The sequence below is a fragment of the Heteronotia binoei genome, chromosome 1 (assembly GCF_032191835.1).
Source record: "Heteronotia binoei isolate CCM8104 ecotype False Entrance Well chromosome 1, APGP_CSIRO_Hbin_v1, whole genome shotgun sequence".
NCBI lineage: Eukaryota > Metazoa > Chordata > Lepidosauria > Squamata > Gekkonidae > Heteronotia > Heteronotia binoei.
In genome coordinates this window covers 3,292,102-3,316,796 of record NC_083223.1, presented here as the reverse complement: position 1 = coordinate 3,316,796, position 24,695 = coordinate 3,292,102, and the positions used below count along the sequence as shown (strand labels likewise).

Sequence of the window (24,695 nt, the reverse complement as noted above, 5' to 3'; positions counted from 1 at the left end):
TTTTGGTTATTTCCCCATTTGTTGTGGGGGGAAAATATTAGAAAGTTTGTCAAATCTTTGAGTTCAGCAAAATTCTCACAGGGGGTTTGAACAATGGAGCCCAGAAGCTAGTATTGGGGGAGGGGAAGGTAAGAAAGAAAAAGCACAATGAAATTTCCGGAGCACTGCTCCTGTGAGCTTCTGCCCCAAATGAGGTCTGTGACCATGACCAATTCTGAAAGAAGTCTGTATGTGTGGCTGGGGACCAGAGAAGCAGAGAACAGTAGATGTCCTCAAAGGAAAGATGGCTGCTGTGCCATAAATGTGATTTTGGAAGAAAATGCCATTGAGGGTGAGAACAGACGGGCGTTTAAAGCTGTCCAGGGAACGGGAGGCAGGCAGATCAAAAAAGCACGTCCACACGTACACATCTGCCTACCGTCCCCGTCCCAGGCTGGCTGGGACCCGGCTCGAAAAGGTACCACTTTCAAAGTGGTACCTTTTTGCTGCAGTGCCTCTGAGGTGTCTGGAAAGCCGGGAGGCACCGGGAGAGCACCCGGGGAGCCGCGAGCAGGACGTGAGAGCATTCCAGCCGCTCCCCAGCCGCCAAGGCCCGCCCCTTCCTGCAGCGCCACCTGGAAGCTCCGGGGCACTCTTCTTCAGGCTGGCTTTGTTTGTGGCGGCTGCAAGCTGTCCCAAACCGGCCGTCTGTTACCAGCCTGAGAGACCCATACAATACTATATAGCTGTTTTTGGTTTGCAAACTTTTAAATCCTTAGTTGTTCTTTAATCCTTGGCTATGTCTTATTGCATATACCAACCCATCCTCCACTGTATTTTAATGTCATCCTTTTTTTCTATAATGTATGTTATAATCTCTTGAGAAACCATGCCCTCTATTTAAACTAACAAAGCCAGAATGTTACCTAGATCTATGGCACTTCGCACCTACGACAGCAGGCGGCTATTTATCACCCTCCAGTGTTTTTTCAGCCCTGCTTTGTCCTAACACTAACAAACACAGATCCCTATTTGTGATTCTTTTAATCTGCTAAAAACGTTTCCATGATTCTGCACTGCCCACTTATATTAAGAATTGCTGCTTCCATTCCGATTTTGTCCGATGAAGTCTGCTTAAGAGCACACGAAAGCTTACATTCTGAATAAAACTTAGTTGCTCTTAAAGGTGCGCTTGTCTACTCATTTGTTCTATTGCTTCAGACCAACACGGCTGCCTACTGGGATCAATCCTTAGCTCAGTTTGCTCTTGGATTGTCATAAAGTGAGCAACCTCCAACCTTGTGCGTTCTGCGCAGAAGGTCCCAACTGACTGTCCAGTTCATGACGTGAATTGTGTTGCGTTGCAGGCGGCTGACACGGGGGCATCCATGACCATCCACGCTTTTGGAGCCTACTTCGGTTTGGCTGTGTCCTTCCTCCTGTACCGCCCAGGTCTGAAGAAGGGGCATGAAAACAAAGGTTCCAGCTACAATTCAGACATGTTTGCTATGATCGGTAAGGAAGAGGTTTGGTCTGGGTCTATTTTGACATCCGACGTTCTTTTTATTTATTTACTAGCAACAAGGCCCGTTGTAGAAAAGGCTCAGCAGGAAGTCATTTCCATATTAGGCCCCACCCCCTGCTGTCTTCCCACCCACCCAAGTAAACACATTCACTCCCCCTCACCTCAAAGGGAGCTGATCTGTGCCATCTAGAGAACATTTATTTATATCCCGCCATTCTCCCTTACAGGGACTCAAAGCGGCTCCCGTCATTCTCCCCTCCTCTGTTTTATCTTCACAACAACCCTGTGAGGTAGATTAGGGGGTGTGTGTGACTGACCCAAGGTCACCCAGTGGGCTTCCATGGAAGAGTGGGGATTTGAACAGAAGAGAGAATATGGGACCACCCTCCTAGGACTTTGCCAGTTTTGATCCGTCTTCAGCCTGGTCTCTCTTTAAAGATGCTTCATGGAGCCACAGTACATAAATCTTCAGGTTCAGATCAAGGCAGTAGATGCATAGTTTCTGTTCCTGGAAACAGAGGAAAGGGAAAGGTCCCCTGTGCAAGCACCAGTCGTTTCCAACTCTGGGGTGACGTTGCTTTCACAACGTTTTCACGGCAGACTTTTTACGGCGTGGTTTGCCATTGCCTTCCCCAGTGATCTACACTCCCCCCCCCCCCAATAAGCTGGGGACTCATTTTACTGACCTTGGAAGGACGGAATTCTGAGTCAACCTCGAGCTGGCTACCTGAACGCAGCTTCCGCTGGGGATCAAACTCAGGTTGTGAGCAGAGTTTAGGACTGCAGTAGTGCAGCTTTAACACTCTGCACCACGGGGGTCTTGAAAACAGAGGGCGGTCCCATATTCACTCTTCTGGATACTTTGGAAGTCTTTAACAATGACGGGATCTTCAAGGGTTCAACAGCATAACACTTTGGAGGGGTGCAGCCCAGAGGAATATTTTTTCGAATTATTTCCTGATGATATGAGAACCTGGACTTCGTTAAAGGGCTAGGCAAGGCAAAGAGAAAGGCTACATTGTATGAATGGTGTGCTTTATTGGTTGTTTTGTATAAAACTTATTAGGATGTATACATTTTGAGTGTAAGAGTTAAATAATTCCCAGTGAGTTATTGCTATTCCGGTTTAATCTTACATTGGAACCTGTGTGGGTTTCTTTGCATTTTTTCCGGGGGAGCTGATCTCTGCCAGCTGGAGATCAGTTGTAAAGGTGGGAGATCTCCAGGTCACACCTGGAGGCTGGCAACTCTAGTTAGAGGCTGCGGGAGGGCAGTTTGGGGGAGGGGAGGATATAAACCCATAGAGTGCCCCCTCCAAAGCAGCTCTTTTCTCCAGGGGAACTAGGATTGCCAAGTCCCCTGCAGCCTCTGGCGGGGGACAATAAAGGGACCCGATAGATGTTGTTTACCTTGACTTCCAGAAAGCTTTTGATAAAGTTCCTCATCAAAGGCTCCTTAGTAAGCTCAAGAGTCATGGAGTAAAAGGACAGGTCCTCTTGTGGATCAAAAACTGGCTGAGTAATAGGAAGCAGAGAGTGAGTATAAATGGGCAGTCTTCGCAGTGGAGGACAGTAAGCAGTGGGGTGCCGCAGGGGTCGGTACTGGGTCCCATGCTCTTTAACTTGTTCATAAATGATTTAGAGTTGGGAGTGAGCAGTGAAGTGGCCAAGTTTGCGGATGACACTAAATTGTTCAGGGTGGTGAGAACCAGAGAGGATTGTGAGGCACTCCAAAGGGATCTGTTGAGACTGGGTGAGTGGGCGTCAACGTGGCAGATGAGGTTCAGTGTGGCCAAGTGCAAAGTAATGCACATTGGGGCCAAGAATCCCAGCTACAAATACAAGTTGATGGGGTGAGAACTGGCAGAGACTGACCAAGAGAGAGATCTTGGTGTCGTGGTAGATAACTCACTGAAAATGTCAAGATAGTGTGCAATTGCAATAAAAAATTATTAGGAATTATTAGGAAGGGAACTGAAAACAAATCAGCCAATATCATAATGCCCCTGTATAAATTGATGGTGCGGTCTCATTTGGAATACTGTCTGCAATTCTGGTCACTGCACCTCAAAAAGGATATTATAGCATTGGAAAAAGTGCAAAAAAGGGCAACTAGAATGATTAAAGGGTTGGAACACTTTCCCTATGAAGAAAGGTTAAAATGCTTGGGGCTTTTTAGCTTGGAGAAACGTTGACTGCGGGGTGACATTATAGAGGTTTACAACATTATGCGTGGGATGGAGAAAGCAGAGAAAGAAGTACTTTTCTCCCTTTCTCACAATACAAGAACCCGTGGGCACTCGATGAAATTGCTGAGCAGTCAGGTTAAAATGGATAAAAGGAAGTCCTTCTTCACCCAAAGGGTGATTAACATGTGGAATTCACTGCCACAGGAGGTGGCGGCAGCTACAAGCATAGCCAGCTTCAAGAAGGGATTGGATAAAAATATGGAGCAGAGGTCCATCAGTGGCTATTAGCCACAGTGTATATATATATACGCTGGATAGGCCATTGGCCTGACCCAACATGGCTTCTCTTATGTTCTTAATAGGTACCATAGAGTTTTCCCTCCCAAATTGATAGAGCATCTGGGGAAACCATAGAGTTTTCCCGGAAGATCCTAGAGTGGTCAGTGACATTGGGGGAGGACCCCCCCCCCCCCGGTTTGGGAACTTGGTAGCCCTAAGGGGATCTGATTTCTGACATATGGAGATCAGTTGTAATTCTAGGAGATCTCCGAGGCCTAACTTGGAAGTTGACGATGAAGATCCCACTTTTAAAAGGCAAAACTGAATGGAGGGGAAAGGGCAAAACTCCCTCTCCCTTCCCTGCCCAACCCCAAGGAAAAGCGAGGCTTTGTGAGCTCACTGCGGCATTTGTTTTAACGTACCGAGACGTGATTTTTATGTCTTCCGTGTGAGAGCCCTTCCTAAGCCAGTGTCTGATTCATCCCTCTTTCATGTGCTGGCAACCTATCGAAGATAAAAAGTGAATCATGTGTAGCTGTTAACGCTTAAAAGAGCTTGTAAAAGTTTACAACTGCCCACCCAGTTTTTATATTTGTAGCGACAGTTATTTCAGCTTCCCGCTCGCCAATGAAGCGGCAGAGGTGGTCCGGTGGCATGCAGGAATTCTAAGGTGTGCAGAAACAGTAAGGAAGTGGTTTGGATAACAACAACAAGGTTTGAGTAGCGGCACCTTTAAGACCTAGGCTTGCCAAGTCCCCAGCGTTCTCCAGCGGGGAACTTTCACTCTTGTACCACAGAGCTTTCCCTTCCAAATGGCTAGAGCATCCGGGAAAACCACAGAGTTTCCCTGGAAATGCCTAGAGTGGCCACTGCGCAAAGTCACCGGCACGATGACATCACTTCCGGGTGATGTCATCGCTCTGGCAATGCAGGGGGAGCTTCCCCCACTCTGCCAACCCAATATGGGCTGGTGGGTTGGGAACCTCCCGGGTGGGGGAATCCCCACCCAGACTGGGGGCTTGGCAGCCCTATTAAGACCTACAAAGCTTTATTCAAGGTATAAGTTTTCATGTTCAGGCACATTTTGTCAGATACAGCGAAGCAGATTTTCCTCAACGATTACATATAGAAGGGGGGGTTAGTTGCCAGGAAGAGCAATGGGAGTCAAGACAGAGACAGAAACAAAATTGGAAATTACCAGTCCATACACACCCTCGACATATATGTATGGACAGGTAAGAGTTGGTCCTTCCTGGCAACTAACCCACCCCCCCACCACACCCTCTCTCTTCCTATATGTTAAGGTTGAGGGAATTCTGTTTCACTGCATCTGATGAAGTGGGCATACACAAAACTTGACGCCTTGCATAAAACTTTGTTGGTCTTAAAGATGCCGCTGGACTCAGACTTTGTTCTGCTGTTCCAGATCGACACGGCTGCCCCATTGAATCTAACAACAACAACAACTCCTGCTGGTATTAAAGAACCAGCACAGTGTAATGGTTAGAGCAGGTGTGGCCAAACTTGCTTAACGTAACAGCCACATAGAATAAGCGTCAGTTGTTTGAGAGACGCAAGATATAATAGTCAGATGTTTGAGAGCAATCAGGAAGGAAGGGAGGGAGGAAGGGAGGAAGAATGGAAGGAAGATTAGATAGATGGATGGATGGATGGATGGATAGATAGAGAGAGAGAGAGATGATGATAGATAGATAGATAGATAGATAGATAGATAGATAGATAGATAGATAGATAGATAGATAGATAGATAGATAGATAGATGGGAAGGGGAGGAGGGAGGGAGAGGTGGAAAGAGAGTGACTTTAACTTTACATGCAATCTCCCAGCTTCCGGCTGGCTTGGCTTGGAGAAGTGATTTAAAGAGAGAAATGCCTTCTCCAAGCCAGCTGATGGGGTGGTGGGGGCTTCAAGAGCAACACAATACGGGTAAAAGAGCCACATGTGTCTCCCGAGCTGCAGTTTGTCCTCCCCTGGGTTAGAGGCAGCCATGAAAGAACCATGAATGGAGAGCCGGTTTGGTGTAGTGGTTAAGTGTGCGGACTCTTATCTGGGAGAACCAGGTTTGATTCCCCACTCCTCCACTTGCACCTGCTGGAATGGCCTTGGGTCAGCCAGAGCTCTGGCAGAGGTTGTCCTTGAAAGGGCAGCTGCTGTGAGAGCCCTCTCAGCCCCACCCACCTCACAGGGTGTTTGTTGTGGGGGAGGAAGGTAAAGGAGATTGTGAGCCGCTCTGAGACTCTTCGGAGTGGAGGGCGGGATATAAATCCAATATCTTCTTCTACCTCACAGGGTGTCTATTGTGGGGGAGGAAGGTAAAGGAGATTGTGAGCCGCTCTGAGACTCTTTGGAGTGGAGGGCGGGATATAAATCCAATATCTTCATCTACCTCACAGGGTGTCTGTTGTGGGGGAGGAAGGTAAAGGAGATTGTGAGCCGCTCTGAGACTCTTCGGAGTGGAGGGCGGGATATAAATCCAATATCTTCATCTACCTCACAGGGTGTCTGTTGTGGGGGAGGAAGGTAAAGGAGATTGTGAGCCGCTCTGAGACTCTTCGGAGTGGATGGCGGGATATAAATCCAATATCTTCGTCTACCTCACAGGGTGTCTGTTGTGGGGGAGGAAGGTAAAGGAGATTGTGAGCCGCTCTGAGACTCTTCGGAGTGGAGGGCGGGATATAAATCCAATATCTTCATCTACCTCACAGGGTGTCTGTTGTGGGGGAGGAAGGTAAAGGAGATTGTGAGCCGCTCTGAGACTCTTCGGAGTGGAGGGCGGGATATAAATCCAATATCTTCATCTACCTCACAGGGTGTCTGTTGTGGGGGAGGAAGGTAAAGGAGATTGTGAGCCGCTCTGAGACTCTTTGGAGTAGAGGGCGGGATATAAATCCAATATCTTCATCTACCTCACAGGGTGTCTGTTGTGGGGGAGGAAGGGAAAGGGGATTGTGAGCCGCTCTGAGACTCTTCGGAGTGGAGGGCGGGATATAAATCCAATATCTTCATCTACCTTACAGGGTGTCTGTTGTGGGGGAGGAAGGGAAAGGAGATTGTGAGCCGCTCTGAGACTCTTCGGAGTGGAGGGCGGGATATAAATCCAATATCTTCATCTACCTCACAGGGTGTCTGTTGTGGGGGAGGAAGGTAAAGGAGATTGTGAGCCCCTCTGAGACTCTTCGGAGTGGAGGGCGGGATATAAATCCAATATCTTCATCTACCTCACAGGGTGTCTGTTGTGGGGGAGGAAGGTAAAGGAGATTGTGAGCCGCTCTGAGACTCTTCGGAGTGGAGGGCGGGATATAAATCCAATATCTTCATCTACCTCACAGGGTGTCTGTTGTGGGGGAGGAAGGTAAAGGAGATTGTGAGCCGCTCTGAGACTCTTCGGAGTGGAGGGCGGGATATAAATCCAATATCTTCTTCTTCTTCTTCTTCCCTGAAACAACAACAACTAGTGGCATATTTCAAAGCATGTGAAACAATGAATGCCGCTTTTTCTGTTTTGCCCAGCTGTAGTAGCAGCTACAACTTCTGTTTCCTGAGTTGGTTGACTTTGCGTGATCATAAGGTTGCCAGGTCCAATTCGAGAAATATCTGGGGACTTTGGGGGTGGAGCCAGGAGACATTGGGGGTGGGGCCAGGAGCAAGGGTGTGGCAAGCATGATGGAACTCCAAAGGGAGTTCTGCCCATCACATTTAAAAGGACTGCACTCCTTTTAAATGCCTTCCATTTGGAAATAATGAAGGATAGGGGCACCTTTTTTGGGGGGCTCATAGAATTGGATCCCCTGGTCCAAACTTTTTGAAAATTTTAGGGTGTTTTGAGGAGAGAGGTCGGATGCTATGCATCAAATGTGGTGCCTCTACTTCAAAAAAAATACCTTTCAGAACTCTAGATACCCGTGGATCAATTCTCCATTTTACCCTATGAGAATTGGTCTCATTAGGAAATAATGGAGTGCCCAGCAGACATTTCCCCCCCCCATCATTTTCTGATGACCCTAAAGCGGGGGGAGGGCCTCCAAATCGGGGGATCCCCTGCCCCCACCTGGGGATTGGCAACCCTACCTGATCATCAGATCTCAAATGCTAAGTAGGATCAGCCCCCATTAGTACTTGGATAGAAGCAGAGCTTTTTTGGTTGAAAAAGCCCAGCAAGAACTCGTTTGCATATTAGGCCACACCCCTGGCTGTCACCATTGTCTAAAATAGGGGGTTTGGGTGGAAAAAGCCCAGCAGGAACTCATTTGCACATCAGGCCACACACACCCTGATGCCAAGCCAGCCGGAACTGTGTTCCTGTGCGTTCCTGCTCAAAAAGAAGCCCTGGATAGAAGACCACCAAGGAAGTGGCTCTCCATGCAGAGGCGGGCAATGGCCAACCACTTCTGCAGCTCTGCCCTGCCTCGGATAGCTCAAGCGTGCCTGATCTCGTCGCATCTTGGAAGCCAAGCAGGGTTGGCCCTGGTTAGACCTTGGATGGGAGATCCCCAAGGAAGTCCTGGTTGCGACACAGAAACAGGCAACGGCAAACCACCTCTGAACATCTCATGCCATGAAAACGGGGTGGCCGCAAGCCAGCTCTGGTTCGATGTCACTTCCCACCACTGAAACCTCCCATCCAAAGATCTCCCGTCCCGACGTTATCCAGGGCTGACGCTGCTTAGCTTCTGAGGTCTGCCCAACTTCTGATCTAAAGCCTGAGGTCTCAGGAACTAAGCACGGTCAGCTCTGGCTAGTCTTTAGATGAAAGCTCAGGGTTGCTAGGCAAAGGCCGGCCATGTTGCTGCAACATGTCATCTATGACCTGACGTCACCTTCCACCACGAAAATCCCTGTCCTTAAAAAAGCAGACCCTAGAGCAGAGGTGGCCAAAGTTGCTTAACGTAAGTGCCACATAGAATAGACATCAGATGTTTGAGAGCCGCAAGACAGGAAGGGAGGGAGGAAGGAAGGAAGGAAGGAAGGGAGGGAGGGAGGGAGGGAGGAAGGAAGGAAGGAAGGAAGGAAGGAAGGAAGGAAGGAAGGAAGGAAGGAAGGAAGGAAGGAAGGAAAGGAGGGAGGAAGGAAGGGAGGGAGGGAGGGAGGGAGGAAGGAGGGAAGGAAGGAAGGGAGGGAGGGAGGGAGGGAGGGAGGGAGGGAGGAAGGAAGGCAAATAGATGGGGGAGGGAAGGGAGGGAGAGGTGGAAAGAAGCAACTTTAAATGCATCCTCCAAGCTGCTGGCTGGCCTGGCTTGGAGAAGTGATTTAAAGGGACAAATGCCTTCTCCAACTGGCCGACAGGGTGGTGGAGGCTTCATATTTGACTCGGCAAAATGCGGTTCCTAAGAAGGCTTATTATCGGGACCTGCTCTTTTTCTAATGCATGTCATCCCTTGTCTGTATCTTCTCTGTTGCAAATGTGCATTTGTCTTTGTTTTCATGTATTGTCATATTGGTTTGGTGTATGTTAAAAATAAAGATTATTATTATTATTATTATTATTATTATTATTATTATTATTATTATTATTATTATTATTATTATTATTATTATTATTATTATTATTATTATTTTACAAAAAAGCTCCCGAGCCACAGTTTGGCCTCTCCTGCACTAAGGGGAATCCATAACAGGTTGTGCTTTTTGGTCTTTATACAGGTACCCTGTTTCTTTGGCTCTTTTGGCCCAGTTTTAATTCGGCAGCTACAGGACTAGCATACCAGCAAACAGCTATCATCAACACGTACTTCTCTCTGGCGGCGTGCACGCTCACCGCTTTCGCCCTCTCGAGCCTGGTCGAAAAGAGGGGCAAACTAGACATGGTAAGCGTCTTCTGGAACTCTGGCAAGCCCTTCCTGGTTCAGTCCTTGTCGGAGTTAGTCCAGGCGAAGCCCCGTTGCAATCGGTGAACTCAGATCGGAGTAGCTCGGTGTAAGAACGGCCCTGTAAATCTATAGGACAAAGCAAGAGTCATAGATGTAACCTTTATTAGCGTGACAGAAAAACAAGATCCAAAGGAACTTCAAATGGGATATGCAAACCACAGTAATTTGCAAGTACAACCAGCATGGGAATACAAGGTTACAAACAAAACTTAACTAAGAAAAGTGAAGCGAGGTATTCCCCTATCTCAGGGGTGGCCAACGGTAGCTCTCCAGATGTTTTTTGCCTACAACTCCCATCAGCCCCAGCCATTGGCCATACTGGCTGGGGCTGATGGGAGTTGTAGGCAAAAAAAAAACATCTGGAGAGCCACCGTTGGCCACCCCTGCCCTATCTGTCTCCATTTCTAATTTCTTTCTCATTCACTGCTAGGGCCAGAAATTCTGCAACCTGTTCAGTAATTGAGGGACGTTTGTCAGCCAATAAAAATCCTATCCATTTGCTTGTCACCAAGTTGGGGGTTAAGAGGAGAGGTTTGATCAGGTGCCGTCGGTTGCTGGGAAAGTAATGGGGAGTCTGTGTCATATAGAGTCAAGTTCTCTACCACATCGGCACTGTCTCTGTTCGTAAGGGATACCCTTATATCTAAAGCAAGAGTCTTGTTGTACCTTTAAAACCAACAAAGTTTCATTCGGAATGTAAGCTTTCGTGTGCTAGAAGCACAATTCTTCAGGCAAAAGTATGGAATGGCAAGCAGTCCTAAATATAGAGAAAGTGGGCAGTGAATTAGTATGCAAAAACATGGAAATGTTTGCTAGCAGATTAAAAGAATCACAAGTTGGGGTCTGGGGTTTGTTAGTTTATGTTAACTGGGCTGAAACGACAACAATTAAGTTGGAATAGCAGATTGACGTCCATGCACTAAACGCATTAATTATCCTGTGTGTGGATTGCAACAAATGAGAGTCGGTTGTAATATTCGCTCTGGGTTAAAATGAGGGCATCGGTTTCTCAGAGGTTTGATTTAAACATGTAACACCTCTGGGAAACCGATGCCCTCATTTTAACCCAGAGCTAACATTACAACAGACTCTCATTTGTTGCACTTCACACCCAGGATACTTAATGGGTTTAGTGCATGGACATCAGTCTGCTATTCCAAATTACATTACCCTTCGTTGTTGTTTTTTCAGCCCAGTTAACATAAACTAACACCAGACCTCAATTTGTGACTCTTTTAATCTGTTAAAAAACATTTCCTTGACTCTGCATACTAACTCACTGCCCACTTTCTCTGTATTTAGGACTGCTGGCCATCCCATACTTTCGTCTGATGAAGTCTGCTTCTAGCACACGAAAGCTGACATTCGGAATAAAACTTGGTTGGTCTTAAAGGATACTGGGGATGCTTGTCTCCAGGTGGGGTCTGAGGACCCCTCCAGAATCACAGCTCATCTCCAGATTACACAGATTGGTTTCCCTGGAGAAAAGGGATAGTCTCTGTGGCATTGCACCCCACTGAGGTCTCCCTCCTCCCCAGGCCCCATCCCCAAATCTCCAGGAGTTTCCCCAACCTGGAGCTGGCAACCCTACGGTCCCCCATCCCCTTATTGAGGCTGGGGGGACCTGGCCATCCTATGGCACACCAACTGCTGCGCATAACCAGGAAGAGCTGCGGCTTTTGCGTCGCTAATGTAAACTGCTTTTTAGCAGTTTACATCTGCGACACAAAAGGTGCGGCACTTCCTGGTAATGCGGAGCAGTTGGTGGGAAATCCGCGCAGACGCTGCACGGTGAAGAGGGACATCGCTCTGAGGTAAGTTCTGTGGGAAAACGCCCTGTGAGTCACTCTGAGACTCTGAGATTCAGAGTGGAGGGTGGGATATAAATCCAATATCTATCTATCTATCTATCTATCTATCTATCTATCTATCTATCTATCTATCTATCTATCTATCTATCTATCTATCTATCTATCTATCTATCTCTCTCTCTCTCTCTCTCTCTCTCTCTCTCTCTCTCTCTCTCTCTCTCTCTCTCTCTCTATCTATCTATCTATCTATCTATCTATCTATCTATCTATCTATCTATCTATCCATCCATCCATCCATCCATCCATCCATCCATCCATCCATCCATCCATCCATCCATCTATCCATCTATCTATCTATCTATCTATCTATCTATCTATCTATCTATCTATCTATCTATCTATCTATCTATCTATCTATCTATCTATCTATCTATCTATCTATCTATCTATCTATCTATCTATCCATCCATCCATCCATCCATCCATCCATCCATCCATCCATCCATCCATCCATCCATCCATCCATCCATCCATCCATCCATCCATCCATCCATCCATCCATCCATCTATCTATCTATCTATCTATCTATCTATCTATCTATCTATCTATCTATCTATCCATCCATCCATCCATCCATCCATCCATCCATCCATCCATCCATCCATCTATCTATCATCATCATCTATTTCCTGCGTTGGACTAGATGAGCCTGGAGGTCCCTTCCAACTCTATGATTCTCTCAATATATTTCCTCTCCATCCAGGTGCACATTCAAAATGCTACCTTGGCAGGAGGAGTCGCCATCGGCTCTTGTGCAGATCTGGAAATCCAGCCCTTCGGGGCTATGTTGATCGGCAGCATTGCTGGAATCATCTCCGTCCTTGGATTCAGATTCTTATCTGTGAGTTTTTTTGTCTCGAGAAATGGTAATCTAAATGAACCTAAGAACGTAAGAGAAGCCATGTTGGATCAGGCCAGTGGCCCATCCAGTCCAACACTCTGTGTCACACAGTGGCCAAAAAAGCCAGGTGCCATCAGGAGGTCCACCAGTGGGGCCAGGACACTAGAAGCCCTCTCACTGTTCCCCCCTCAAAGCGCCAAGAATACAGAGTATCACTGCCCCAGACATAAGAGCATAAGAGAAGCCATGTTGGATCAGGCCAATGGCCCATCCAGTCCAACATTCTGTGTCACACAAAGGCCAAAAAAAAGGCACCATCAGGAGGTCCATCAGTGGGGCCAGGACACTAGAAACCCTCCCACTGTGCCCCCCAAGCACCAAGAATACAGAGCATCACTGCCCCAGACAAAGAGTTCCAACAATAGGCTGTGGCTAATAGCCACTGATAGACCTCTGCCCATTGGTTTATCCAATCCCCTTTTGAAGCTGACTGTGCTTGTAGCTGCCACCACCTCCTCAGCTTGGAGGCTTCCTGTCACATAAAAGCACTGATGTGGTTGGTTGACATGCTCATCTAAAAAGAAATGGTAGGCTCATAAGCTTTTTCCCTGGCTACTCTATTGCAAGGACTCTCCTCTTGTATTCTTTTTTTTATGAGTAAGTGTATGCACCTGGAATTCATGGTGACCTCTCATGACTGACCCCTATTGGGGTCATGGAAGATAATTCAGAGAGGTGGCTGAATAAAGCCTGCCCCTGCCTCACAGCTCTGGTATTCTGAAGAGGTCTCCCATCCAAGTTCTTACCCGAGTCAACCCTGCTTAACTTCCGAGATCCGACAAGATGGGACTTGCCTGGGCTATTCAGGTCAGGGTTTCCAGACAGCCTAGGGCCGGCCCTGACCATAAAGCATGTAAAAGATGTTTTCTTTAGCTTGTTTAGTTAAATGATGTGATCAGATGGGACTTTTGGCCCACTGTAGCCATCTCCCCACCCCGGATTAAAGAGGTATGTTCACACATGCACACCTAGCTTGTGCTACAACCCCACATTTAATAGCCACTGGGTATTTCCTGGTGAAAAACCCTTTGCTTTTCTTCTGTGGCACATTTCTGGCTGCCTGAATGGCCAGGACATGCCATGGGTGCACCACGCAGGAGCAGTGTGAACACTCCTCTAAGCATGTGTGCAGCCTGTGCCTGCTGCTGCAACTTCCCAGTGCGAAACCCTAACATGCAAATGAGTTCCTGCTGGGCTTTTTCAACAACAACAAAAAACACTGGTGTGAAACAACAGTGATGGCAGGGGGTGTGGCCTCAGGGGTGGAAATCTAGCAGGAGCTTCTTTGCATATTAGACCACACCCCACTGATATAGCCAATCCTCCAAGAGCTTGTGGCCTAATATGCACATCAGTTTCTGTTGGGTTAGGGTTAATATGGACCTTCTCCATATTAAGTGAAGGATACTGGTGGTTGGTCTTACAAAGCTTGTTCAGCTTCCTAAGGTCTACACACAAATGGTGGATCACCCTCACAGTTTCTTTTTTGCAATAACCACGAGATTACTGCTCCGCCCACGTGTGCAAGGCTCAATAACTCCTGCTTAGGGTTGCCAATCTCCAGGTGGGGGCAGGGGATCCCCCGGTTTGGAGACCCTCCCCCCGCTTCAGGGTCATCAGAAAGCAGGGGGAGGGGAAGGAAATGTCTGATGGGAACTCTATTATTCCCTATGGAGATTTATTCCCATAGAAAATCATGGAGAATTGATCTGTGGGTATCTGGGGCTCTGGGGGGGGGGCTGTTTTTTTGGGGTAGAGGCACCATATTTTCAGTATAGTATCTAGTGCCTCTTCCCAAAATATCCCCCAAGTTTCAAAAATATTGGACCAGGGGGTCCAATTCTATGAGCCTCAAAAGAAGGTGCCCCTATCCTTCATTATTTTCTATGGAAGGAAGGTATTTTAAAAGGTGTGCTGTCCCTTTAAACATGATGGCCAGAACTCCCTTTGGAGTTCAATTATGCTTGTCATAGCCTTGATCTTGGCTTCACCCCTAATCCTGGCCCCACCCCCAAAGTCTCCTGGCTCCACCCTCAAAGTCCCCAGATATTTCTTGAATTGGACTTGGCAACCCTATTCTGAGGGTTCCTTCTCCTCCTTCCCACCTACCGTGTCCATTGAATGGGAGGTGCAGCTGCATAACAATCCCTGGATTAGGAGAGCAGGCAGCCAGCCAGCCACCAGGGGCTTTGCCACACCCCCAGCAGCCCTCATGAACCCCTGGAGAAGCCCACACCACCCTTTCTCCGCTGCTTATGTGATTTTGGGTGGCAGGTGGCTTGCTGGCCTTTTGACTGGGGGGAGGGACGGCCCAGGAGAACCCCAGGCGAGCGGGGCCTGCTTGGGCTGTCTGGATCTCTAGCCAGCCGAAGCAGACCTCACCCGCCCAGGGTTCTCCTTTCTCGTATCGGGTTGCTTTTGGCTGGTGGGTGGGGGGGCAGCATATGCTAATACTAATGAACTCCACCACCTATTTTTCTACAAAACGACCGCTATGAACCATTAATGTAGTTTTCCCAGGCCTGTTGGGTAAACACCAGGGCCAAATCTTGCAGGACACTTATTAACTCTCTGTACTGGTGATCAAGAATATCCAAACCTTCCTCAGGCCATGCTTCAATTGATATTTGACGTGGCTTTGTCATGGGTCATGAAGACCCAAGGATGGGTTCCTGGGGGGCAGCCAAAGTGCAGGCGAGAGAAACCAAGTTGGGAGTCCAACCCAAGAGTTCAGAGCCAAGCAAGCTATTACCCAGGGGTTGTCCAAGAGGCATTGTCAAGGAGTCCAAGTGTTACTCCTAAGGAGGATAGCAGAGCGGAAAGCCGTAGTCAGAAGCAGTACAATAGCACAGGTACCAGTGTATTAAGCACAATATTAAGTGTGTTAAGCACAACACCGATTGAATTATCACTTGCACACAAAAAGTGTGTAAACAAACATTTTGTTGTGCTCTGCACAACTTCTCACAAAGAGAGAGCCGGTAGCAGAGACTTGAGCATGTGCGCGTGATTGAATTCTTTGTACTGTGGCTGCAGTTAAAACAGCATTGAGGGAAGGCTGACGAAGGGTAAAACCAACGAAACCGTGGGAAATCCAGGAAATATGGTCTTTTGATCTCTTTGTGAGAAGGTATGCAGAACAATGCCCCTGTCTCCACCCAGATTTTGAACTGCAAGAAGTGGCTGAAGGCAGTGCCCCTGAGATGTGACTTTTGAAAACAGCCTGGGGGCGTGTGTGGGTGTTCGTTCTATTATTTTGCTGCATATGCGCGTTGATCCGTGATTGAATTCTTTGTACTGTGGCTGCAGTTAAAACAGCATTGAGGGAAGGCTGACGAAGGGTAAAACCAACGAAACCGTGGGAAATCCAGGAAATACTGTCTTTTGATCTCTTTGTGAGAAGGTGTGCAGAACGACGCCCCTGTCTCCACCCAGATTCTGAACTGCAAGAAGTGGCTGAAGGCAGTGCCCTTGAGACGTGACTTTAGAAAACAGTCTGCGGGAGTGTCGTGTGGGTGTTCGTTCTATTATTTTGCTGTATGGACTTATTATAAACTGTGCACTAAATGTTTGTGTAGAACAAAGCAGTAGACAAGTGCACCTTTAAGACCAACTAAGTTTTATTCAGAATGTAAGCTTTCGTATCTATCTACACTTTTTGTGTGTGAGTGATAATTCAACCGGTGAGGTTTTGAAGGATATGTAGTCAGAAGCAGGGCTTTTTATGTAGCAGGAACTTCTTTGCATATTAGGCTCCACCCCCGATGTAGCCAATCCTCCAAGAGCTTACAAGGCTCTTGGTACAGGGCCTACTGTAGGCTTGTGGAGGATTGGCTAAATCAGGGGTGTGTGGCCTAATATGCAAAAGAGTTCTTGCTACAAAAAAAAAGCCCTGATCAGAAGCCAGATCAAGGGTCACACAAGCAAGGCAGAATCAAAGGCTGTGATCACAGAGTTAGCAGTAGGATAACTTATTGCTTCCATATCTACCAGCCTCCCTTGGCTGGTTTTTACAGGTATGTGCCTAAGGGTAAATTTTGCAGACAGATGCTTGAGAGTAATTTTGCTACCCAAACAGTTGGCATTGGGCCAGGAGGCGAGCACTCGGACATCTCTCTTGCAGTTTTGCTCATAGCCTCTTTCTGCAGCACTCAAAGGATGTGGGCGATACTGGAGGGCTGGGAGTGATCAACTTAGTTTCACCTGTTGACTCAGAGCTGGAGACTCTGGGTTGCTCTGCACCAGCTGTTGGCTGTGAATCCTGACCAGCCTGCAATTCATCTTCCTGCTTGCTGGCTTCTGCTGACTTAGAGCTCCTGTGTATTCACCAGCCATCAAATGATAATCCCTGACTGCTGCTTCAAAAAGAGCAAAAAAAAAAAAAATGAAGTAATGTCCTTTCTTACAGGTATGAAAACTCAGAAAATTTCATTCTGGACCATCTGTCTCCTTGGTTCCGAACAAACTGGTTTTGCGTTAAACTCATTTGCTGCTTATTTTGTCCCAACAACTGAGTTACTGAAGTGCACAACTGCTGTACTGGATCAATGCCAATCAAATTGGCTGCTGGGGCCTGTCAGTCTTCTATATCAATGCTAACAACAGCAGCAGGACCAGCCCTAGCCCTTCTGGTGCCCTAGGCAGCACAGCTCTGCCCGCGCTCTAAGTTACTGGGCCTGCTGCCTACTCATGAGTAGCCCCGTGCCTGCCACCTACTCCCGAGTAGGTGTGAGGTCACTCGCAAGTAGGCAGAAGGTGCAGGGCTACTTGTGAGCAGGCGGCAGGCATAGGGATAAGATACTGGCCACATCAAAACTGGTAGTGCCGAGCCTTGACGATGGGGGGGGGGGGAGCAGGCAGAAAGAGAAGGAAGGGAAGGTGCCATGGTGGTGATCAGGGTGTGGGCAGAAAGGGAGGGAAGGGAAGGGAAGTTGCAGCAGTGATCTGGGGGTGGGCCGAAAGTGAGAGAAGGGGAGGGAAGGTGCTGCAGTGGTGGTGATGGGGTGGGGTGGGCAGAAAGTGAGGGAAGGAAAGGAAAAGTGCCGCGGTGGCAGTGGACGGGAGAGAGGCAGGCAGACAAACTAGGCATTTGTCATGGGCGGGGATGGGAGCCCAATTCGGCATCCCCTCCTTCCCGGCACACTAGGCAAGCACCTAGTTTGCCTATTGGGCGAGCCGGCCCTGAGCAGCAGGAGGCTGCATTCCAGACTGTACATTCACTTCCATGAGTTGCTGGTCCATCTGCACTCTAAGCTTGCAATAGTCTAAGTGGGGAGCAGGCAGCATGAGGGATTTTATAACCCCTCATGCCACAAACTGGGCTCCTCAAGGTATAAAGCTGTTTTCTGAAGAGCAGAGGCATTACTATCATCCAACAGGGCTGCCCTTGGCAAATCACCCTCAATGAAAGGATGTGAGGAATAAGGCAGTTCAGTTTGTAATTCCTCTCTTGCCGAATGGAAACGATTCACATCATAGAGAGTGAGCTCAGGCATCAAAGCAAACCCAGCCTTCGGGACGTGACTCATCTTTCTCAGGGCTGGCACGTCCATTAGGAAGCCTTAGGCAGCTGTCTGGAACATGGCCCTGGGAGGAGGGCACTGGTTTCAGCCTCCCCACCCCTCGCCCCTGGCAAGGGGAATATACGAGCTCCTCCAGCAGCAGTGCGGCTTCTGCTGTACACAGCGTGTTATGCCATCTAGCTGCCATAGCTACGTCTCCCTACCTTGCCGCATGTGTGCTTCTAGAAGCACAGATGCTGCATGGGAGGCAGGGCTATGGTCGCTGGGCAGCTGCACAGTCCGCCAGCTAACCATGCCTTTTCTGGGGGGAAGAGGGGTGGTGGGCATTGTGCCTGGGTCTCTGGCAAAACAATAAATTTGCCTAACAAATCTCATCATGGGTCCCAAATGAGTGTGATATAAAGCCTCAGGGATCCCACTGCTAGCACCATGTATGGACAAGCTCTCCCAAACCTCCTATTCCGGGCACTGAAAACAGCCACTCCAGCAGTCGGGCAGTCAGAACGCGCTCCCTCCTTCTTTTTACCCAGTGAAATCTTTACTTTCAAAGGCTTTGGCTTCTCACCTTCCAGGTTCATTCTGAGGTGTACCCAGATTCAAGTCAGTGCCTCGAGACTCAGCTTAAATATAAATCAAATTTCTTAACTTTAGACGTGTTGCACAGTGTGAATCACTCAGATACAGGCAATAGACATCAAACCAATAAACCTTACTGTTGCTATCTGAAATTCTGCCTATCTAAAATCTTAAAACTTGCTAACCTCAAGCATCCCAGAATGGCATTCTTTAGTCATCCATGTCACTGGCCCTACAGAATATGGGGCCGCTGCGTGCTCAACTGGTGTTGTATGGAGACATACTGAGGTGTTTCAGGGGTGGAATTCTAGCGGGAGCTCCTTTGCATATTAGGCCACACACCCCTAATGTAGCCAATCCTCCAAGAGTTTACAAAAAAAGAACCTAATATGCAGGGATCATTTTGTAGAAAAATAGGTGGTGGAGCTTATCCAGGGATTGTTATGCAGCTGCACCTACTATTCAACAGACAAGACAGGTAGGTGGAGAGGAAGAGGGGGAACCCTCAGAAGGTTCAGGAGCTGTGCCCCTGTGAGCTCCTGCTGAATCGACGTCTGCTAATATGCAAAGGCGCTCCTGCTAGAATTCCACCCCTGCTGAGGTGAAAGAATAAGAAGATTAGTAATCATTGTGCATTGAGAAGCCATCTTTTCTAGCAAACAATGCCTCGCTCAGACGGCAACCCCCACGGCCAATCAGAACCACAACCTTTAGTTTGCATTTCATCTGTGAAAGAAACTAGGGAGGACAGATAAAGACTCTACAAACCATTTCCAAGGTCAAATTTCAATGAAACCAAAGCTGCTCTGCAGGTGTTAACAACCAGCAAGGGAACACTTCCGAGTAAGCCGAAACCTGAACAATACAGAATTCTGAACCAAAGTTGAATCGTTTTATTAGAACCTGGAACTTAATTTTAAGTTTATTACAGCTCAGAAGTGGGCCAGACATCTCCTGAGTTCCAAGAACATGTGAAGCTGCCTTATATTGAATCACATCATTTGTCCATCAAAGTCAGTATTTACTCAGATTAGCAGTTCTTTTAACTGGAGATGCTGGGAACTGAACCTGGTACTTTCTGCATGCCAAGCAGATGCTCTACCACTGAGCCACCGCCCCCTGCCTTAACAGCCTATTAACAACCTAGCTATTAATCTATTCTTTCATTTCATAGGCAGGAATGGTTGTCTGACTGACTGACTTTTTCATATTAACAGTTTACTAAATTAAAATCTATGGTGGACGGTAATTCAATTTATCTGCCACATTATTCTATCCATCTACTATACCGTTCCCCCGCAATATGCAATAGAAAACTTTCTCCAATTAATCCACACACAATTAATCCACTATATCTTGACGAAGAGTCATTTCCCATTCTGAATCTTATTATCTTATGTCACCCGTTTCCTGTTCAGACCATTCAGTTCCCCAATTTCATCTTATCCTTTTCACCATACTAACAGCCATCATATCAATCTGTTTACTTTCATGTTTTCCAGATTAAAATTCCTCCATTAACTATCTATTATCCCGTTTCTTCCAAGAAGTCTTTAAGAGTTTCTTCCAAGAAGCTTTAGAGAAGGTGCAGAGAAGGGCAACTAGAATGATTAAAGGGCTGGAGCACTTTCCCTATGAAGAAAGGTTGAAACGCTTAGGGCTCTTTAGCTTGGAGAAACGTCGACTGCGGGGTGACATGATAGAGGTTTACAAGATAATGCATGGGATGGAGAAGGTAGAGAAAGAAGTACTTTTCTCCCTTTCTCACAATACAAGAACTCGTGGGCATTCGATGAAATTGCTGAGCAGACAGGTTTAAAACGGATAAAAGGAAGTACTTCTTCACCCAAAGGGTGATTAACATGTGGAATTCACTGCCACAGGAGGTGGTGGCGACCACAAGTATAGCCACCTTCAAGAGGGGTTTAGATAAAAATATGGAGCACAGGTCCATCAGTGGCTATTAGCCACAGTGTATGTGTGTATATAACATTTTTTGCCACTGTGTGACACAGAGTGTTGGACTTGATGGGCTGTTGGCCTGATCCAACATGGCTTCTCTTATGTTCTTATGTTCTTAAGTCAGTTTCACGTAGGTAACAAGAAAGAAAGAAAGAAAGAAAGAAAAAAAGAAAGGAAGAAAGAAAGAAAAAAAAGAAGGAAGGAAGGAAGGAAGGAAGGAAGGAAAGAAAGAAAGAAAGAAAGAAAGAAAGAAAGAAAGAAAGAAAGAAAGAAAGAAAGAAAGAAAGAAAGAAAGAAAGAAAGAAAGAAGAAGAAAGAAAGAAAAGAAAGAAAGAAAGAAAGAAAGAAAGGCAAACCAAACGGTTGTCTCTCATGCTGGAGCCGAGAGAACTTGGCAGGACGGGCAAGAGTGCCCTCCCTTTTGTTAGATAGATCCAGATGGGCAGCCGTGTTGGTCTGAAACAGTTAAACAAAGCAGGAGTCAAGTGGCACCTTTAAGACCAACCAAGTTTTATTCAGAACGTACGCTTTCGTATGCTCTCTAAGCCACACTTCATCAGACGAGGGGATCAGGTATTGCGGGCTGAAATACATGCAGCTTATTGTTTAAGAGTGCAAACTGGCTGTGGACACATGGTGAAACAGTGTGGCTTGGCCATTTGGTCTGGATAGCAAAAACACCAATTGGCAGGGAACTTTATTACCTTTTATGGCTATCCAGACCAAATGGCCAAGCCACACTGTTTCACCATGTGACCACAGCCAGTTTGCACTCTTAAACAATAAGCTGCATGTATTTCAGCCCGCAATACCTGATCCCCTCGTCTGATGAAGTGTGCTTAGAGAGCACACGAAAGCTTACGTCCTGAATAAAACTTGGTTGGCCTTAAAGGTGCAACTTGACTCCTGCTTTGTTCAACTCCCTCCTGTTAGAGAGGCTTTTATGAGGAAGCTCCGCCCTCTCTGCTCTTGAAGCTCAATGCCTGAACACAAACTTAATTTGTATATCCCCAACTACCTATTTTACATTTATTTATTTATTTATTTACATTAGACTTTTATCCCGCCCTCTCCGCAAGCAGACTCAGGGCGGCTTACAACAGTTGTTTACATGATTTAAAACAATAAGTCAATAAAATCTATAAAACATTAATACAATTAAAATTTTAAAACTATTCCACGGTGCTATGCCCATTACTATGTTGGCAGTTCTGCTTTTCAGACGGTTGGTCACCGGAAACTCTAGCTGATGTCAGGTGGCAGCTCTCTCTCAGTTTAAACATCGAAGGCTTGCCAAAACAATTTGGTCTTACAGGCCCTGCGGAATGTAGGAAGGTCCTGCAGGGCCCTCTGGGAGAGCATTCCATAACTCTGGTGCTGCCACCGAGAAGGCCCTGGCTCGTGTCAGACGCAACCTGACCTCTTTTGGTCCAGGGGTGGACAGCAGGTTTTTTGTCCCTGAACGCAGTGCTCTCTGGGGGATATATGGGGAAAGGCGGTCCCGCAGATTTCTGTTTAATAAATTTCAAGAACGTTAATTATATTACATTATAACGATAAACTAATAACTAATATTACCTAGAATCCTTCCTATTTAATATTACACAAATGTCCTTACATCTTTACAACATGTTAAACTTTTAAATTGCACCTTGAACGATTCTTAACAAACTTCCAAGTCTATCTATTTCCGCCCTCCCTTCTATTGTATAACACATGCTTCTAATAATTGCCTTCCAGATAGTTCATCAAAAGCATATTCCCGTCCTGATGCACAATAATATGACCTAGAGCAGTGTTTCCCATTTGCAGGGTCGTGACCCGGTACCGGGCAACAGAAGCCTCACTACCGGGTCACAAGAAAAGCCAAACCTAGCCCCACCCCCAGCAAAGCTAGCCCTGCCCCCAGCAAAGCTAGCCCCACCCCCAGCAAAGCATGACTTCTTCTCTGCTTCCTTCCTTTCCCCATCTCTCTGTTGTGTAGAGAAAAGCTAGCCTTGAAGACTGATACAGGCTGCAAAGCTTGAACTCTATTTGGCTTCTTTCCTTCCCCTGTCTCTGTGTTGTGCAGAGAGGAGCTGGGCTGCCTCTCCTTCCTTCTCCCCCCTCCCAGTGTTTAAAAGAAAAGCTGGAGCCCACTGGCACTTTAGACCCATGAAGTGTTCTTCAAGGTAAGAGCTTTCATGTGCCTTGCAGTATGCTCTTTTGGGGAGATGTCCCCGGGAGGCCTTGGCAGCAAATAAGGGTGTGTGTGTTTTTTTCAGCTGGGAGGGGCGGGGAGTGGGCATTCCAGTAGCTATTTTTTTTACCAAACAACCCTGGGCAGAATTGTTGCTGGCTGGGATCATCTGATGTTGCTGGCTGGGATTCTTGGTTTGGGTTTGGTGTAGTGGTTAAGTGTGGTTAAGTGTGGTTAAGTGTGCGGACTCTTATCTGGGAGAACCGGGTTTGATTCCCCACTCCTCCACTTGCACCTGCTAGCATGGCCTTGGGTCAGCCATAGCTCTGGCAGAGGTTGTCCTTGAAAGGGCAGCTGCTGTGAGAGCCCTCTCCAGCCCCACCCACCTCACAGGGTGTCTGTTGTGGGGGAGGAAGGTAAAGGAGATTGTGAGCCGCTCTGAGACTCTTCGGAGTGGAGGGCGGGATATAAATCCAATATCTTCCAATATCTTCTTCTTTCTTTCTTTCTTTCTTTCTTTCTTTCTTTCTTTCTTTCTTTCTTTCTTTCTTTCTTTCTTTCTTTCTTTCTTTCTTTCTTTCTTTCTTTCTTTCTTTCTTTCTTTCTTTCTTTCTTTCTTTCCCTGCAAGTGATGCTCTGTCTTTACTCTTGCTGTTGGGAGGGGGGGAAGCAACAGTGGGAGGGCTTCTAGTGCCCTGGCCCCACTGGCGGACATTCTGGTGCTTTTTGAGCATTGTATGAGAGAATTTTGGACTGGATAGTCCACTGGCCTGATCCAATATAGCTCTTCTTATGTTCTTTTTTTCCATGTCTTTCTTTTCTTCTCCTTCCATTTCATTCTTCCCCTTTCTCTTTCTTTCCTTCCATTTTTACTGGATTAAACTTTTCTGTTCATCATACTGTTGTTGCAGACATAGGAGCTCTGCCAATGAAAAGCTGGCACCCCCAGTTGTAGCCAGCTGGCCTTTTTATGAGATTTCTGTGTGAGTGAGTGAGAGTGAGAGGTGTGGGGCAGAAAGAGATTATTGGAGATTACTGCAGTATATCTCAACAGCACTGGAAGTGATGGTACTATGAACTTGGCACCATTTTACTGGTCCTACTTTTAACAGCTGTCTGACACCAAAATTAAACTCCTCCTGTAGATATTAAAAAAGAACAAAAGAAGTTCACTGGCTAAATATCTGCAAAACAGGTTGCTTTAAAAGGCATGGGAAACACAGCCAGTAAAAAGTTGCAAGCCCCTCATAAATATCCTTTTTGGGATAACTGCAAGAAAGCTTGTATGAACTTCATATAACTAAAATTAATTCATTAATTGCAGTACAATTCTCTGCTACCTTTCACAGCAATTTCCCAGCATTTCAGCCAAAGAAAAGTATGAAAAATAGCTGTCGAAAGATTTTCTTGAAACCAAGCAAGCTTGGTTATAGCTTGAGTCAGGGTTCCAGTAGTAGCAGCTGAAGGAAGGATTTACTAAATGTTTCAGCATATTTTGAGGTAGAGCAGCTGCCACGGCCCAGTGTGGGTGATACACAGTGCTGTTATTCCTGATGGCAATGGCAACAGCACTCCCAACTGCATACAGTGGTCAGTGCTGTTGAGGAAGGGGTGTGTAGGTGGTGCAGGCAACTGAACATGAGCATTAGGAGTGTCTGCAAACTGGAGAAGAACACACGAACAGATAGGTGCATGCAGGTGTGGGAGTGGAAAGAGAAGACCACTCACTTTCCACCCCCATTTTGGCTCAGCATGAGTTTCAGAGAGATTTTTTTTTAAAAAATGAAGTTACTTCCGAAGAAGAGGCAGGTTTGGGGGAATGCC

General features: G+C 46.9%; 1 protein-coding gene across 1 annotated transcript in view; it reads left to right on the top strand.

Moving 5' to 3' along the window:
* The window catches only part of RHAG (Rh associated glycoprotein), a 56,601-nt gene that overhangs the window by 24,863 nt on the left and 7,043 nt on the right, over positions 1-24,695 (top strand). The window contains exons 4-6 of the mRNA XM_060263308.1: positions 1,347-1,494; positions 9,633-9,796; positions 12,435-12,572. Coding sequence (XP_060119291.1) covers positions 1,347-1,494; positions 9,633-9,796; positions 12,435-12,572 — 450 coding nt within the window. The remainder of the gene's footprint in view (positions 1-1,346; positions 1,495-9,632; positions 9,797-12,434; positions 12,573-24,695) is intronic.